This window comes from Solea solea, chromosome 11 (assembly GCF_958295425.1).
Source record: "Solea solea chromosome 11, fSolSol10.1, whole genome shotgun sequence".
NCBI lineage: Eukaryota > Metazoa > Chordata > Actinopteri > Pleuronectiformes > Soleidae > Solea > Solea solea.
The window spans coordinates 8,829,571-8,846,472 of record NC_081144.1 but is presented as its reverse complement, the minus strand read 5'-3'; the positions used below and the strand labels follow the sequence as shown (position 1 = coordinate 8,846,472).

General features: G+C 39.0%; 1 protein-coding gene across 2 annotated transcripts; it reads right to left on the bottom strand.

The window, feature by feature from the left end:
* olfml3a (olfactomedin-like 3a) lies at window positions 1-16,902 on the bottom strand. Of its 2 annotated transcripts, none has more exons than XM_058644277.1 (3): window positions 16,613-16,902; window positions 4,228-4,543; window positions 1-3,154 (listed from the first exon to the last, which is right to left on the bottom strand). In XM_058644277.1, the coding sequence occupies exons 2-3, from the start codon at window positions 4,535-4,537 to the stop codon at window positions 2,367-2,369; spliced, it is 1,098 nt and encodes a 365-aa protein (XP_058500260.1). In that variant the 5' UTR covers window positions 4,538-4,543; window positions 16,613-16,902; the 3' UTR covers window positions 1-2,366. The 2 variants fall into 2 exon arrangements, with proteins under 2 accessions (XP_058500260.1, XP_058500259.1); XM_058644276.1 differs by lacking the exon at window positions 16,613-16,902 and adding an exon at window positions 6,908-7,188.

The window sequence follows — 16,902 nt, the reverse complement described above, 5'->3', positions numbered from 1 at the left end:
CATTGTCACGGTATATTTCCTCTCTAGACTAGTGGCATTATCCATAAATTCATAATACCTTATTTAAGTGTGAAATTTGAAACGTGGTTGAATACTAAATTACTTTCTGTTCCTTTTTGTTGGGGGAAAAAACTATGTGCTTTATGATGGTCATATATTTCTCTGATAATATGGTGTGTTTCCATAGTAGATGAAACCTGTTAAATCAATTGCCTCAGTTTATGGACTGTCTCAAATCCTCTAGCTTTGCCTACTATTGTACCGTTTCTTGTTATGATCTTGTATCCCTTCTAACTGTTATGATAGCACTGACTTTCCAATTTTTTAATCGAGCATTTTGTATTTGTAAGTACAGAAATGTTTGAGAAAATGTGCTGGTGACTGACACCAACAGTTGTTAGCTCAGACGAAAGTCTATCATGAGTCTATCCATTCATTCATTATCAGGACTCACGAGTGACCCAGTGTGTAATAAAGTAAACCTAAATTTCACACAGCCACAAATTGTCCTTCTTCTGTTTCAACATGTCTGATAATAAACATCAGAAAATAATTTGTTCTATCTTCTCCAATGGGGTGTGATGTGTTACCAGTTCTGTGACATGACTTTTTCTTTCCTTTGATTAAAAGACTTATGCAAAATGGCTTCAGTGTTGTTATTTTTGCAATAAACACACCACATAATAACAACAACACAGCCAGTGGCTTAACAAGCAGCGAGAGGGGGCAACACAACTGAAACAAGATTACTATTGAGTCAATACATGGATTAAATGAGAGTACACATAACACTCTAATAAAGTGAATGGCATTTGTCTGGTATTTTACACAAACAAAAGGAATAAAATGTACCAAGTATTTCAAAAGATAAATGTATACATACAGTTTTTTTAAGTATGCATGTTATCTGTGATCCATATAAAAAGTACTAGGTAAATACAGTGTAAAAGTGGTGACATAGATTGTTGTATCCACCTAATTACTGCTGCCTGACTATATAGTACCTTGCATCAATAATTAGTGGGACTTACTTTCACTGAGCCAGTGTCTACATGAGTTCTGTAGAGTTCAAGAGTTGCACTGTGGCTAATAAAAGAGAGGCATTCGAGCTGATTACATTTGTCTACAGCACTGACAATTTTGTAGGAATCATTTTGAAAGATTTTATGATCAGAGATGTATATGAGATTGCACTGACACCATGGTTGGAAACCACTTCAGTGGTTCAATGTAGGCATCCCAAAGGCCCGACATCTATTAAAATACAAAAGGCTGATAAAAATACAAATACAATTTAAGCTGTGTACGGGCCACCGAAGGTGCCACACTGCCAGCAGGTGGCACTTTGCTCTTGACTCAGTTTATGTGCTGATGTTTCAAGCAGATCGGTCAATGTACAGCAAAGTTAAAGGGCACTTCCTGTTACGGGTGGCTAACTTCCTGTTGGGAGGTCACAGCTTGCACACCTTGCACCTGTTGGCTCAAGGTCAAGTTTGTAGACGCGTTCAGGATCTCTTGTCCCATGTATGAAGTTTCAAGCAGATCGTTCAGTATGTCAAATTTAAAGGGCACTTCCTGTTTCGTGGCCACACGCTGGTTGAATTCAAAATGGCTGACTTCCGGTTGGGTTAAATTCATGTTCGTAAACATGTTCGATGTCAAATATAGAGTTTCAATCGGTCAATGTACAGCGAAGTTACAAGTCTCTTCTTGGGCTGTGAGATGATCCCATCAAATTTCGTGAAATTTGGTGCAACTTAGTTTTGGCTTAGTACTGAGCCATTTTGCATCACTTTTACGTATTTTATAAAATGTTGTGTGCCAATTTTTATTCATTTTCACCAATGTTTTTGTAGCTCAAAAATATGATCCTTTGGGGAATTTCAATAGTTCCTCCCACCACTGAGTGCTCAGGGCCTAAATACAAAAGTTCAGAACATGTGTAAGTAATTAAACAGTAGCATTTTAGATACTTTACTGACCTCATCCCTGATGATCACTTGCATTGGAATAAATTCAAGCATGCTTAAAAAAAAGTAGAGCAGGACTTTGTTTATCTCAAAGGATAAATAGACACAAAACACCATTGTTAAAACCACTGATCCAACAGTAAAATAAGACATGATCACATCATGCTGTTTTAAGTAAAAGCTTGACTTATTTCTGCCCCACGTTTGATTGACAACAATATCCTGTTCACGACCTGCAGCCAGCTAAGTTAGACATGCTTTGTATTGATGTCCGCAGATGCTTCTTCAGTGAAAGTGGAAGTCCCACAATTCAATGCAAGGGACTAAATCATGGGAGGGAGGATCACATGTACAAGTTTACCTTTGATTTGAAAACCCGACACCACTTCCCTGCTGTCAAACCAGGAGTTTCCTCTTCATGGTCAATCTGTAAATGATTTGGTAGCCATCGTCCCAGCCATATAGCTGTTTTTCCTCGGGATTGTATTTCAGACTGGCATGGGCTCCGTACCTTCTAGGGAAGTAGAGCAGTGGAGCCTCCTCGCTGATCACCATGTCGTTGACATCAAACACACACTGAACCCGTGACCGGCTGGGCAGGCGCGTGTTATAAACAACATAGACAGTGCCACAGACCACAAAAGCTGCCTCTGCATGTTCCCTTGGGCACCTGGTGTCCCATATTTCTTCTATATCAAGTGTGGCAGGGTCCATTTTTGCAAGGTTGATGTTCGGCTCGCTGTCACTATTGGCATACAGCAGCCAGAGGCCCTCATCATCTACTGCAAGGTCTGCAACAATCTCAGGGTTGAGGTTGTAAACGGTAGCATGGCTGTCCACGGGGAACATGGCAGTATCTGTCACTGAGCCGCTAAGCAGGTCGTATTTGACCACCTGTATGTCTGCACCAGCCTCCTGTTTTAAGTAGTACAAACAGCCGTTATAAACAGCACTGCCAGGACCAATCCATGAAAAGGGCAGCTGGATCTGTTTGCTGCCCTCTTCAACTCCTGAAGAGCGTGAAAAGTCCTGCACAGAGTCAAATTGATAGATAACATCTCCCGATGTCCCATTAAAGACATAAACTCTGGATGACCTGGGGTCTCTGGTCCACATCCCCTTGGGACTGCCCAGTCTTTTTAGAATCTTCACTGATCTGATGCCAGAAATGATTTCAACACAGTCTGCAGGGAAAAAAAAAGGGGGGGGGGGGTGTACACAAACTTTAAGCAGCAAACTTTAAGCAGCCTGCAGCAGTCAATATATGGCTTTTCAAATTAAAGCAAATTCAAACCCGTGGGGGAGAAGTTGAACACACAACTCATAAATAGAGGAAACATGAGTGCAGAACACGGACAGAATAAAGATGCTTTCTGTAAGAGAGGTAAGACTAATACCGTGCTGTCACTAAAATACACAAACAAAGGACCACGTCCCTGAAGTGTCCCAGAGCAAAATTATTATGATGCTCACGTGCCTGTGCAATGTGGTGCAGTACAGTGTCTTTTGGGTCACAAATTGGGCTTTCACAATGATTCACTGTGTTCAAATCTTACTCGTGCGAACACGAGCTTGGGAGTATAACGCAGATGACCTCAGGGCAGTTTCATTTCCTCTGCTCTCTGCAGATTTCACAGGAGGTCTGACCCAGAAAAAAGTAAATGAAACTTTTTATCCTGCATCATCATTATCTACTATCATCCAAGTATGAGTGACAGAAATGGAAATGCCCCTTAATTTTTATAATTCTGAACAAAGGTTTTTCTTTTACTGCATTATTGAATGTGTATGTCCTATATAAATGGTACCAGAAGAATTTGATGAAACATGGATTTAAAATCACAACATTTTACATCATGCTGAAATGTTTTTTTCTATTTCCGGAGTAACTGACTCACTGTGCTAGTTTTAAGTCTGTGTTGTTTGTAGCACCATGTATTTGGATGTGAGCTCATGAAGACAAACGCTGTGCTCAAACATCAAAACCTGCGGTGTAGCTCTGCTCAAATAAATGAGTCGTCTCCTGGAAAACATGACCGATTCCCTGAGATGACTTGCAACAACGCTGTGATTGTTTCATATTTTCCAGTGGCATGGCTTTTCCAAGACAGCAACTCGGTGTAAGCGTTGGTGCAGATGTGTAATGATAAATGTAACTCCACTCCTGTGTCATCCCAATAATAAAAATAAAGATCAAAAGCAGCTACTCTGCAGGGGAAATTTGGCAAAAGTGTGGTTTTATTTTACTACAACTCACCAGACACTTTGGAGTGCAGCTCCTCCCAGTCTTCTTCCTCTTCTTCCTCCTCTCCTCTGCTCTCCTCCAGCCCCCAGATTCCCTGCTCCACCACCTTGTCTGCCTTATTCGCACAGGCCCGAGGTGAAGTCTGGGTCTCCACATTGTCCATCGCTCGCTCCACCCGGTCCATCTGAACTGCAGCTCCTTCCAGATCCTTGAACAGCACGCTGTGCTCAGTCCTCAGCCCATCCATGGTCTCAGTAGTTAACTTTTTGAAATCTTTGAGCTCTGTGTGGTAGCGACGAGATTCTTCATGCCAAAACTGCATGCGGTCCTACAAGGCAAAAGGAGAACAAATAAAATAAATAAAATAATGTAATGCACTGTGTGTTTTGTTTTTCCATGTCATATCACCAGAAAAACTGTTTACTTTGGGAAAAAAAAACTATGTAATTTCCCTGATGAGCAACATTCTCTTAAAGATAGGGTTGGAGATCCTGGAAAAACTGTCCAAACCCCTTTCTTCATCCAAAGCCACACCTCCAGAGCACAGGAGTGTGCAACAAACAGATTCACAAGCACTAGTGCACAACATTGGGTACATTGGGTACAAAATCACAAAAACCTAAAGTCAATCTATCTGTCCAGTAGAAACCATCACTTTGCAGCCCTTTCTGGGCTTTCACCATTCAAATGCAGCACCGTCTTTTTCATGACAGTGGCATTCCCAAAAAACGTCTTTCGTTTTGGTTCTCAACAATGCATTAATTAATTGTTACAATCGGAGTGTGAAGAGGATTTTAAGCAATACAGTAAAACATGCTCCAGAGAATGATCTCACACCCTACCTCTAACAAGCAACTTCAAGGTGTCAACAGTGAGTTTGGGGGAACTGACCAACCAACAAGAGAATGAATGCACAAAACGGGCATCATTACATTATAATGTGATGTATATGACAACCACTAAGGTAGTTCAAAATGGGAAATACATGTTGCTCTCCATAAATGGCTTTTATTGACAAACAATACCTTACACATGTTCTACAATTTGCTGTTGTACTGCATCATATCGTGTATGATATAATGAAAAATTAAGAACAAAAACATAATGTATCCTCCAACTAGAATTCAAGAAGTTCAAAGAACACACACATCAACACTGCTTGCACTACTGTGGGGTGGAAGATGGGACTGATATTAATGTTTGGAAGATGTTTTCCCCCCGGTGTTTTATACTCCATTTATGTAATTCATTTATCATTGCAACTACATATACATGGAGGTGGAAAATAGCATGGTCTCCTTGTGCCTTAATGGGTTACATAAAGTATCTTGTTATATTTGGTAAATAAATGCTATATACGCAATCTCGCCTGTTTATCTAATGTAACAACTGTAGGATAACTTTAACGAACTTGGAGTAAATGAGTGCTTCTTTTTTTTCTTCCCATTATGCCAAAGTCGGCATCACTGCATCATTACGTGCACTAAATATCAACCTGCTAGCACTGTCATTAAGAGGATGTCAGCATGCAAACGTTTGCATTTTCTTTAAAGCACCTTTGTGCCTTGGCACAGCCTCAGATGTAAAAAGCTGCTGGTTTTGTTGCCTACCACAATTTTTCACATGGAAAAAAAACCACCTATTTCAATCAAAGCATCTTCACCAAATAGCAAACAGTGGTGTGTTTCCCAGTGCTGTGACTGACACAGTCAGAGTGAAGGGTGAATCATTCAGAGCCAGATGTAATAACTGACGGCTGCTTCACTGTCTCATCTGCCTCCATTTCATTTTCTTCCCTTTGCTTGGTTAAGGCCTCTGGTCAAATGGAAATAAAAGTTCAATAAGAACTCACTGATGAATTGCTGTGTTCATATCAGAGCTGAAGTTGAGCCAGCATGTTGAAATGGAGACTGGAGGGGAGCCACAGGGGGGCAAAGTGAGCAAGACTTAGCTGTAAAAAGATACTTCATTTCATTCAAATTACAGTTTTATGATTGTCATTTTTGCATCAGAGCCACACACTGTTGATGGAAAAGAAAATTAAGACTGAAACTGGAGTGTACTTAAAATAGAGTTCACTTAAATGACTCCCTGAGGCAACCAAACATGTAATCTCCTTGCTTTTCATAACAAATTCACCTTAAGCCAACATTAAAAAATGAGCGTGCTGTCTTGTCGTGAAACACACACGGCTTTGTACTGCTTTGCTTTTTCTTTTTCTTTTTTTCTTCAAAACACACAATACTGAACTCTTTCCCTGGGGCATTTAGCAGTGATACAGATTCACTCTACCTTTGCAAAAAAAACACCTTCCTATTAGTCTTGCAGGATGTTTGATGCCAAGGCAGCAAAGGTTAAGCTTGTACTCATTACTGGTGTGTCATTGTCTTACACGCTGAAGAAATAATATGTTGTTGAACACAAGTTGCATGTTGCATGAGGAGCAGAGCTCTGCATGCACCAGCTGATATTCTGCCACAGGCCTCTGCAGAGTTGATGAGCTGGACACATATTGCATTAATTTGACTGGATTATTTAAGAAATTAAATTAAAATCAAAAAGGAGGAGGCGGCAGACGTGAACTCAAAGGCATCAACTTGCATTTCTAATTAGTTACATCAGAGAGATGTGTGCTGCATGGGAAAGGTAGTATTTTGATCAGATAGTCATTTAAAGGAAGGTTTCTTCTTACCTCAATAGCTAATAACCTGTTCTCCAGATAATCCATCAGGCCCTGGTAGTAATACTGGGCTTCCGTGCAGGTCAAGGCTGTGGAAACAAGGAGGACTAACACCAGCTTCATTGTGAGCTGCTTAATGCAACAGCGGAGTTTCTTTGTGTATCCAGAATTTAAAGAACTCTCTAGAGAACCCTCCAGCAGTATTGTACCCAAAGCTTTACACAACCTACAAACACTGGTATACAGTGCAACTACATGTGCAAAGAGGTGAGAGGGATCGAGGAGTAAGTGGCCGCCCAGAGTTTCCAATTCTTTGACTGCTCTCAGTTTGCTGGAATGTTTTCACAAACTCTCAGGGAGGAGCCTCAAACCTCTTGCCACTTGCTTTCTAGAAAAAAAATGAATGAATGCACTCCCCAAAGTCTCCATGTAGGTTTGGTGAATGTTTGGTACACACTGCTTCAGTCACTTTAGCAGAGATTATGGCATAAACTAAATATAAGATAGAAGATATTATACTGAAGACTTTTATGAGAGGACACATTTGCTCAGCAATTCTGCCCCCAAGATTCAAACAAGGGTGCATGTTTGTATACATTTTATACAAACATGCACTACCCTTGTTTCTGTGTACACTGACATAGAATGACCAGCAGTAATCGTATACAGTAAGTCTTCATTACTCTATGTTACTTCAATTATTTTTATTTATTGAATGAACTGGGGCAGTGCACATTGACAACTACGACAACGTTTTCTCAGTTTCTATACAACTATGATTACAATGTCCTAATGAAAGTAGAATATAAGACTTAGATTTACATTAAAGTCATTGGCCATTTACATTATAAGCATGGAGATCAATAATGAAAAGAACAATACGTTATTCAAGATACTATAAAACTGCTACTCCCAGATAGTGGGTCTGGACCCAGAAACCTCACCAAGATTCATGTGAATATGTTTCAAATAACATGACACTTAAAATGAAGTTGTGATACATTTATTATGCGTTTCTTGAAAATATCTGATATACGCATTCAAAATAACATTAGGTGTTGTCGTAATGGCAGTAAAGCAATAGTTTAAATGTTGTGCAAACATGTTGGAGTTTGACTTGGTCGCTGCACAGTTTGACAGGACAAATATTTCTTGCCAAACCCTACCACCGTATACACACAAATGCTCCCTGAGACAGGTATTTTCCGCATACAAATTATGTTACAAATAATGTTACATCATTTTATGCTCCCATTGGTATACAACATCAACAATGATCAACAACATAAATTTGCAACTTTGAGGTGGGTCCAAATAAAAAAACATGTAGAACATACTGCGGTAAAACATGCAATACAGACCAACATATTACACAATAGACACACATGAATAATAATATACGTAATGTATTCCTCTACACGAACACACAGAGGAACATCCAAGTGAGAACAGGTCTGTTGATCTGAAGTATCTCAACAATAGTTGAACAGGTTCCCATGATTTGGCTCAGACACTCATGCCCCACTATGGATGAGTGATGGGTAAACGAAGCAATGCTTGCAATCTAGTTCCGAGAGTTAACTCTAAGCAGCTCTGCTGTACTCGTGTGACACACCTCGCACCATCCATGAGTCACCATCTGCTCAAGCTGTACAGATTTCCCTTCTTTCCCTGTGCTGTCATTGCCTCTGCTGCACTACACTGGCATCCACTTGTGGGCTTCGACAGGGATTTTAGATAGTACTCGTTTACTTCTATAAAGGGGGAGTGATGGCATCAGAGCCTCACAACCAAACGTACTATACTGTGCTGCTGCAATAAACTGCAAACTGGAAACAACTAGCGACTAGTCAGCTGTTCATCTTTCTTGAGCCAACGTCAAGATTTGAATTTTGCTTTATGATGAACACCTGCAGCCCTAATGACATGCACATTAGTCTCAGCTGTACATTGTCGTAATAGAGCTAATTAGTATTTTACAATTAACAAATATTCCAAAAAAGACACACAAAACTATTAAAAGCGAGAAAAAGCAAAAGCACACAAGAAGCACTGTCAAAAAAACAAATATAGGGGTACAAAAACAGGAGACCACAAAGAGATTAGGGTAGCAAAGGCAGTGTGACCTAGTGTAAGCAGATATCTCATGGAGCTAATGAGCTAATGAAGAACAGGTGAGCAGGTGGGAATGTGCGAATCCAGGTGACAAAGTCTTATGTTGATGGTTGAAGTTAAATAAAACACTGGGGGGAAAAAAACTATTTTGGGGCCAGTAAGCTCCATCTGACAATTTTGACATTAGCAGGGCAAATAGATGTAAGATAAAATAGATGTTGCAGTGTGAAACAAGAAATTGAATGTTTCTTTCTGTTTTGAAATGTGATTTAAAAACTAATGTTTACCAAGCTTTTAAAACAAAAAGCATGTGAGATTTGTTTACTGTTACTCAGGACGCAATTACAGCAGTAAGGTTGTGACATAAATGGACTTTAAAACCGCAAGGACAATAATAAAAGGGATCTGTAGAGTTCAAACAACACAGTAGGGGGAAAACAAGCTGCTCCATTTTACCAGAACAACATTACACAAGGTATGCAAGAGGCCAACAAATAAAACGAGTAAATGAAGATGCCAGAAGGTCTGGGCTAGTTTAGTTTTGTGTTTAAACAGAGACTGTTTCAGCAGAACTAATACGACACTATAAAGAAAAAGAAAAACTGCAGTTGTTTAGAAGTTAAGATGCAGTGTTTCATCTGCTTTATTTGCCACATCAAACAAGAGTCAGACAATTATGGCTTCACTAGTCCCCAACTCGTCACTTTACCACACTGACAACTAGAATTAGTCAATAACACTTTGTTGCTACTTGGACTGAGATCGCATTTCTCTAATAATGTTAGCAATCTGAGTGGAAGGGGAAGCGCGACACATGAGGGTTTTATTAAACTGGAAATAAATCACACTGACTGACAACTCATGACCTTTCATCTCAGAAAGCGATTTAGAAACCTTTGGTTCCTGACTGAGGTACAATCTAAAAGGTGAAGGGGGAACATTTCTAAATGTATCCAGTGTAATGACGGAACACCAAATAATAGCACATCTTAAAATACAAACTTCATATCTGCCGTTGCAGCAAACATAACATTGAAAAAACTATATAAACTCCTCTTAAAATGATTCTTCAGCTTCCAAACTTTACACACAAACAAAATGTATAGACCATAACTGCACACAACTGGGCTAAGTATAAACACAATATCTTTAACCTGGCCTACATGTTTTCTTTTATTCTCAATACAAGATTGCAGTTAAAATGAACATCCAAAATTGTCCTCCACCAAAAACTCCCGAAAATTAAACTCCTATTTATAGGTTAGCATTATTCATGGTGACCGAGCTCTGTGTAATCTGATTAGTCTTCACATGTGCATTCAATTCAGGTAATTGTGTAATCTGTGAATGATTTGTTTTTTGTTTTTTTAATGTGAAAGCAAGTCTTAAAAATTGCACTAACCTTTAAACTTTTAATTCTGATGGTTGTATTGTGTATATTTTTGTGCTTGTTTTGTGTAGTTGTATTTTTTGTGTGACTTTAGTTGCTGATTTGCATCACTTTTTACTCATTTGCATTGCTCTGGTCATATTGCATCTATTTATAGTGATTTTGCATTTTCTTTGTGGTTGTTTTATGTCCGTTTGTGGTTTATTGAATTACATGTTTACCTTTTTAGCACTGCTGTGGCCATATTGTGTTTCTTTATAGTAATTTTGTGTTTATTTTGTGGTTGTTCTGCCGCTGTTTGATTGTTTTGAATGTTTGTGTCTCTTTGACTCATTTGTGTCTGCTTTGCTTTTCAGAGGACACCTCTGTCCACTCTGTGGCAGCTGAAGACATGTGAAGCACCAACCATGAAGTTGGAAACACTCAAGTTGGAGCTGTGCAGCTTGCTGCTGTATCATCAGACTGATGCCAAATCCTCAAACAGGCTAATAGCCATGTAATCATGCTCTTTTTCTGATTGTCTCTTGCCCACTATCATCTCAGTGAGTCCTGAACTGACTCACAACCATTGTCTATTTTTATATCTGTAAACATTGAACCAGACTGTGAGTGTTGTCATGGTAACCAAGTGCCGTATGGCTGCTGTTGGAATTGAAATGGGCATCCTAGAGTTTGATCTAATCTGGAACACATTGCCTGTCTGGAACCAGAAGGCGAGGGCACCGACAGGCCAATGGCTGTAAATTCGCCCGTGTTCTTGTGAGTGTGTATTTTTATGCTCCAGAGGCAATCATATTCTGACTGCAGTGTGCAATTACCACTTCACCCCCATTTTATTCGTCAATTTTGCTAAATCAATTGTAAGCTTACGCTGCCTGCCACTCAATGTAGATTTTTAATCTATTATTAATCATTGGCTTGATTAGCACCATTGAGTGGTGCAATGTGATCACAAGACAAAGCAATATCCAGGATTCATCCATCTTCCTAGTGTTTAGCTGCAAGGCTGAAAGGGTATAACTGACGCTCTGATGTGTTTTTTGGAGGTGGGAATGAGTAATTCAACTTATTCAGGGGATAAAAGACTTCTGTGGCAAGCATGAGCCCAATTTTGTGCAGTTTCTCTATAGAGTTGTCCACAAGATGGCAGCATCTGTCTTCATGTAACTCTACCATGTTAGTAGCAGTACAACTGCACTCAATTTCAAGTTCTGCTGTACAGCATCTTCAAGTAAAATGTACTGGCCAAATGTACTTTCATACATTATATTACTAAATCGTTTTGTTTTTGTGCTGTTGCAGGGGCTACTTTTGACTATTTTATTTTCAGACCAGTATTTCTAAACCTCAAGGTGAAGCCAATTATATAGTCATAAGATGAAGATGAAGGGTGAGGCAAGTGATGAAAAGGAAAAAAATGAAGAAACATCAAAGTTCTGGTACACACTTTTGTAGTATGTTATGAGGAGTGCCTCTGATCTTTGATTCTTTGGTGAAATATTTCATATTTTTACCTCTTTGGACCACAAACAATCACTTAAATGAAAACAGCTGAGGTTTAGAAGGGAAATTTCTCTTTGTTGAAACTGCCAACAACATGAAAACTATACCCAAGATGTTGCGTTTTTGTCAAAAGGGTTGGGAGGCACTCTGGTTATTCTAAAAAGCAACAGCCGTAAAATCAGTGCAGTGGAGGAAAAGAGCAGAACTACATAGTATTTGTAAAGTGCAGTCTGGTGCACTTTTGGTTCTTGAGTCAATACCATTATTTTCCTTGATTGTGTGATCTTCATTGTGGTTTAAATCAGAAATGCTTCCCCTATATTACAGATTCTGCTTTGTTGAAAATGGTTTTACTTGATTGTGGTCAAACAACCCCACTGATATTAAAGTGAATTTATAGTGAAATTATATTTTGAATTTTTTTACTTCTTTTCCCCCCCATGTTCTCTTTTTGTTGACACAAACTGGGCTTAAACTTTATGTTACTTATGTTTAGGGTCAGTTAGACTATCTTGGAGTATTTATATAAAAATAGAATCAGAAAAAGAGACTTGCATCCCCCAGTGATGTATCAAACTACAGGTAGTTTTCTGTACATTGTGATAATTCAAGGAAGTGGCAAAAGATATAACAGGTCAAGACACTAGGTAACTACTGGTAGTGTTATTAATATTCATTAATGTCAAACACTACATATGTGATCTTGTCAGGACCAGTAGTCCTAATAAAGACCAAAATCTGGTCCTAATGAAGCAGAACCTAATTTCTAAGGACCTGCTTAAGTTAAGGATTAAGATTTGAGTTGAGGTTAGGTTACCGTTGGGGTTAGGCATTAACTGCTTATAGTTAAGTTTAGGAATAATCTTTTCTTTAGGCTGTCCAATTCATTAGGAATTTGTGTCCCAAGAAAAATGAAAGCTGTGTAAACCTGTGTGTGTAACCTTTTTGTGAGGACATTTTGCATTTTGATCTTGTGAGGGCTTTTTGAGGTGACCTGGTTTTTTAGTGTGAGGTTAGAGTTAGAATTGGGTTAAGGTTAGAGTTAGGGTAAGAATTATGATTAGGCATTTAGTTTTATCGGTTAACATTCAGGTACGGAGCCGGGGAATGCATTATATCTATGGGTGTCCTCACAAAGAGTGCTGCACAAACATGTGTTTGTGTGTGTGAATGAGAGAGTGCAGAGGATCTCATGTAATCTCAACTGTTTGCCTTCACACCAGGCATCGGGAGCCACCTATAAAAACTTCATTACCCTGCAACTAAACACAAAAGCCAAACACCCATAAAGGCAACATTGTTTATTACATCTTTGTATTGATTGAGAGGGTCAGAAAAATGCAGCAGCCCAGTGCCAGGTCACATAAAATTGCAGACCCAATGGGTGAAACAACGTAAATCCTTTAGTCCCTTGTAAATAGCTTTAATACACTTGAGGCGCCAAATCACTTGACCTGCGTTAGCCCTGCCATCTGGGGGGGTTTCTGGCTGAGTGAGCTGACTGAAGCCAGCCCCTCTCCATGACAGTGCAGGTAAAAGTCAAGGCCTTATTAGTGACGCACATGATCTAACTGACTCCAAAACTTTGCCGCATCTCTTGTATTCAATCAGACACCGAAGGCCATACTTGTGTATATATATATAACTTATTACTCCTGATGTAACAGTGTCAATCTACAAATCAGTGGATCAGCATATGTACAGCCAGTTATGAGCAGACCGAAAAAAAGAAAAAGTCCTCCAGTCTGTAAAATGGAGCTCAGGAAGTAGGACAGAAGCAGCAGTTAGCCACAAGACAGGGCTGACTTTGCTAGTTCCATAAAAAGGTTTGTTTGAATGTAAATCTATTGGCTAATATATAAACATAAGTAAATATGAGTTAATGGTCTCAATCACTAGTTTCAGGTCTTGATATAAATATGATACACATTTTGTCAATTATTTTCTCCATTTAAAAAGGAAAAGAGAAAATAGCACAGATGCATAGTGGACACCAGTGTGATTGACAGCTAGTATTGTTCAATAGGAGCCTGTTGCAGGCAACAGTTAGTTTCAAGTTTGTTTTGTAACTGCATTTTTTAACGTTAAGTGTATAGTTTAAACTGCTCATAATAATATATATAATCATAATACATAGTATTTTTCTACATTTTAAAGTGAGCCATTCAGAGTTAATCATCCCTAGTAGTGTTTGGTCTATCCAGTCTTCTGCCATCCAAGGAAATAAACACAAGTCTATTTGGAAGATCACTGTCAGAGTGTGAGGCATAAGAGATTGTGAGTCTATGACTGACATGCAGAGTAATTGTAGTTTATTATAATAGTTTACATTTTTACCATATTTAGGGTTAGGGTAAAAGAAGGGGCTTAAATGAAGACGACTCATCTTCTTGGAATACTGCAATTTCAGAAAATCTCTTTCATGTGTTCAAAAATTAAATGATCATCCTAATTCTGTAGTCAGATGACCGCAGCATCTCACTTCTTGTACTGTGCTTCACAGAGGCTGGTGTACAGGGTTTTAATGCCACTTCACACACAGCTCACACACCATACCATCGCAGTGGCCTAGAAGGAACACCAAAACAGCAGCCATGGAACCTAATACACAAAACCAACAATTTCTTTTAAGTTTCTGCACTGGAATTTGCAGTGAAATTTTATTTAATTTTACACTATTTTAGTTCAAACTAATGCTGGATCTCAGTTTGTGTTGTTGGCAACATAATGTCGGAAAGATAGCAGCTTAGTGTGACTACAAACCATCTTTGGAAACATCCACACAGCGTCAGTGAGTCATGCATCTACCAGGAATTGTGAAATTGTTTGAGGTGTGAATTCAATGATTTACACACATCAGAAAACCATGGTACATTTTAGAGTTAGAGCAAGCTGTTGCATATAGAATATCTTTTTGAGAAGAATATTTTTTCCAAAATAATGAGCTCCGTGATGAAAACTGTCCTGTTAAAATGGATGTGAGTTTCATGCTGCCCTGAGAGAGACTCGCTTGGATTGCTGTGCAGAAAGCTGCCCGAGGGGCTGCAGACAGCTGCTCAGAGGGGAAAAAAAACTCCTGACAAAGCTGCATTTATCCATGGTGGGTATACTGCAAGCAAGCTTGACCACTGGAAATAAAGACACAGTATGTGAGAGAATAACCAAGGAAATGCTGTCACAGCAAGTTGTCCCTGGACAGGACAGCCCAGCTGTTAGCCATACTCCAGCTCAGTCTAGACGCCACTCTCTGTCGGCCTGTTGCTGCTTGATATTAACACACAAATACATGACTTAGCATCCACAAAGAATCCCTGTCAGGTCTGCCTTAAAACCCAAGTCTGCCAAGTCTGTCTCCAAACAATACTCACATGCCCAGAGGTGCTTTAAAAAGGTTTGTTGAAATTATTCCTCCTGTTTGTACTGGGCATTAAAATAATGTTTTCAGAGACAAAATCCACACAAAATGTTTCAATGTTAATCTCAAAGTGGGTGCAATTAATATTTCTATAGTGACAGTGTAAATAAAATGTCAGTTTGAGAGTGGGGGTGAGATCACTTAATTTCCAGCCCTCACTACTTTCATAGCCCAATTTTCTTAAGTCAAAACAGGCAGTGGTTTCCAGCAAATAAGGCCTAAAACTAACTGTATACGAGACAGCAGAGGAGCATTTAGCTGCCATAAAATACCCTCAACTGAGGCTGAAGACTTAAAAACAAGCTATAAGAGTTCATTTTTACTTGATGGCACAAACACATGTTCAGTATAATGATCATGTTCTTCTGAAGTGCTGGATCTGCTAATTAGCAACCTACAAGGTGATGATTTGCATGCAAGGGTTTCATTTGCTAGTTACTTGTTTCCAATTTGTCAGGAAAATACTGCAACTTTGATTTGATACAAGTTTGTAAAAGTCAATGTGATTACAACTTCTATACTAAAAGGGAAATAATGAGTTTTCCCAGGTGACACTAACAAATTAGTTCTTAAGTGAAATAATAGACAAGGTTTGTGGCATTCGCTAATTTACCTCTAGGTACAAATTTAATTCAGTACTGATTATTGAATTGTTTATAGGTTATGGGCTCTCTAATTCTGACAACTTTTACACAAAAAGGTCAACAAATAGTTCTGTATTGCATTTTCGGCACCACAATTAAGTCCATGATGAAATCACACAGCACAACAAGTGATGCTATTCAGAAGTCAGAAACAAACATTCTAAGACAGAAGTGTGGTGAGTTAGACAGGAAACAAGAAGAGATAACACTTTGGGCCAGAAGATTTCTAGCTCAGTTACAGCAGACTATGTTCAATTGGACAATATTCACTTGATCCGTCTTACATAGACTGCTGAAGCACTAAAGTGTAGCCCAGCCACTCAATTCAGTGTTACCACAGCACAGTTGGGGCACATACCATTACTCTGCTAAACAACTTTTAACATGAGAGTTGAATTGGTTTGAACAAGGCCAAGTTAGCTGAATATAGCTCCCAATGCTTTAGATTCATTATCACATCCAATGTATTTATAAAGCACATGCTGTACATAACAGGTGAGAGGCAATAACATACAGACAGCACAAGCTCACACCAAGTCAAAAGGCAAAGCAAAGAGATAAGTACCATCAATAAATTCAAACTCTAATAAATGCCCGGCCTAATAATAATAAATATTGACATTTTCACAGTTTGCAGTGTCCATACTCACTCATAGACTTGGTAGAAAACGTGCTTCCCACATGCATGTACTCCAGTTAGTTCCTTTAGCAGGCTCCGCTAACAGGCTAACAATAAGCTAACATGTACTTCAAGTTCCTCAGAACGGAAAACAAGGCTCATTTAGACATCTTCGCGGTACACAAACTCATAAGACTCGCCGGTTAATAACTTTTAACGAATACAGCAACGGAAGAAACTATTTTAAACATAAGTAACCATTTCTCATTCTAACTCCTCTCCTGTCAAACTTTGCTGTGTTTTCGTCCCACTCCCCTAGAA

Bases quoted from the DNA above. Each gene is read 5' to 3' on its own strand.
- olfml3a (XM_058644276.1), bottom strand. From the start codon at position 7,018: ATGAAGCTGGTGTTAGTCCTCCTTGTTTCCACAGCCTTGACCTGCACG. The intron at 4,544-6,907 runs GTAAGAAGAAAC...TTTGCCTTGTAG, and splicing joins ACAGGTTATTAGCTATTGAG to GACCGCATGCAGTTTTGGCA. The intron at 3,155-4,227 runs GTGAGTTGTAGT...TTTTCCCTGCAG, and splicing joins GCTGCACTCCAAAGTGTCTG to ACTGTGTTGAAATCATTTCT.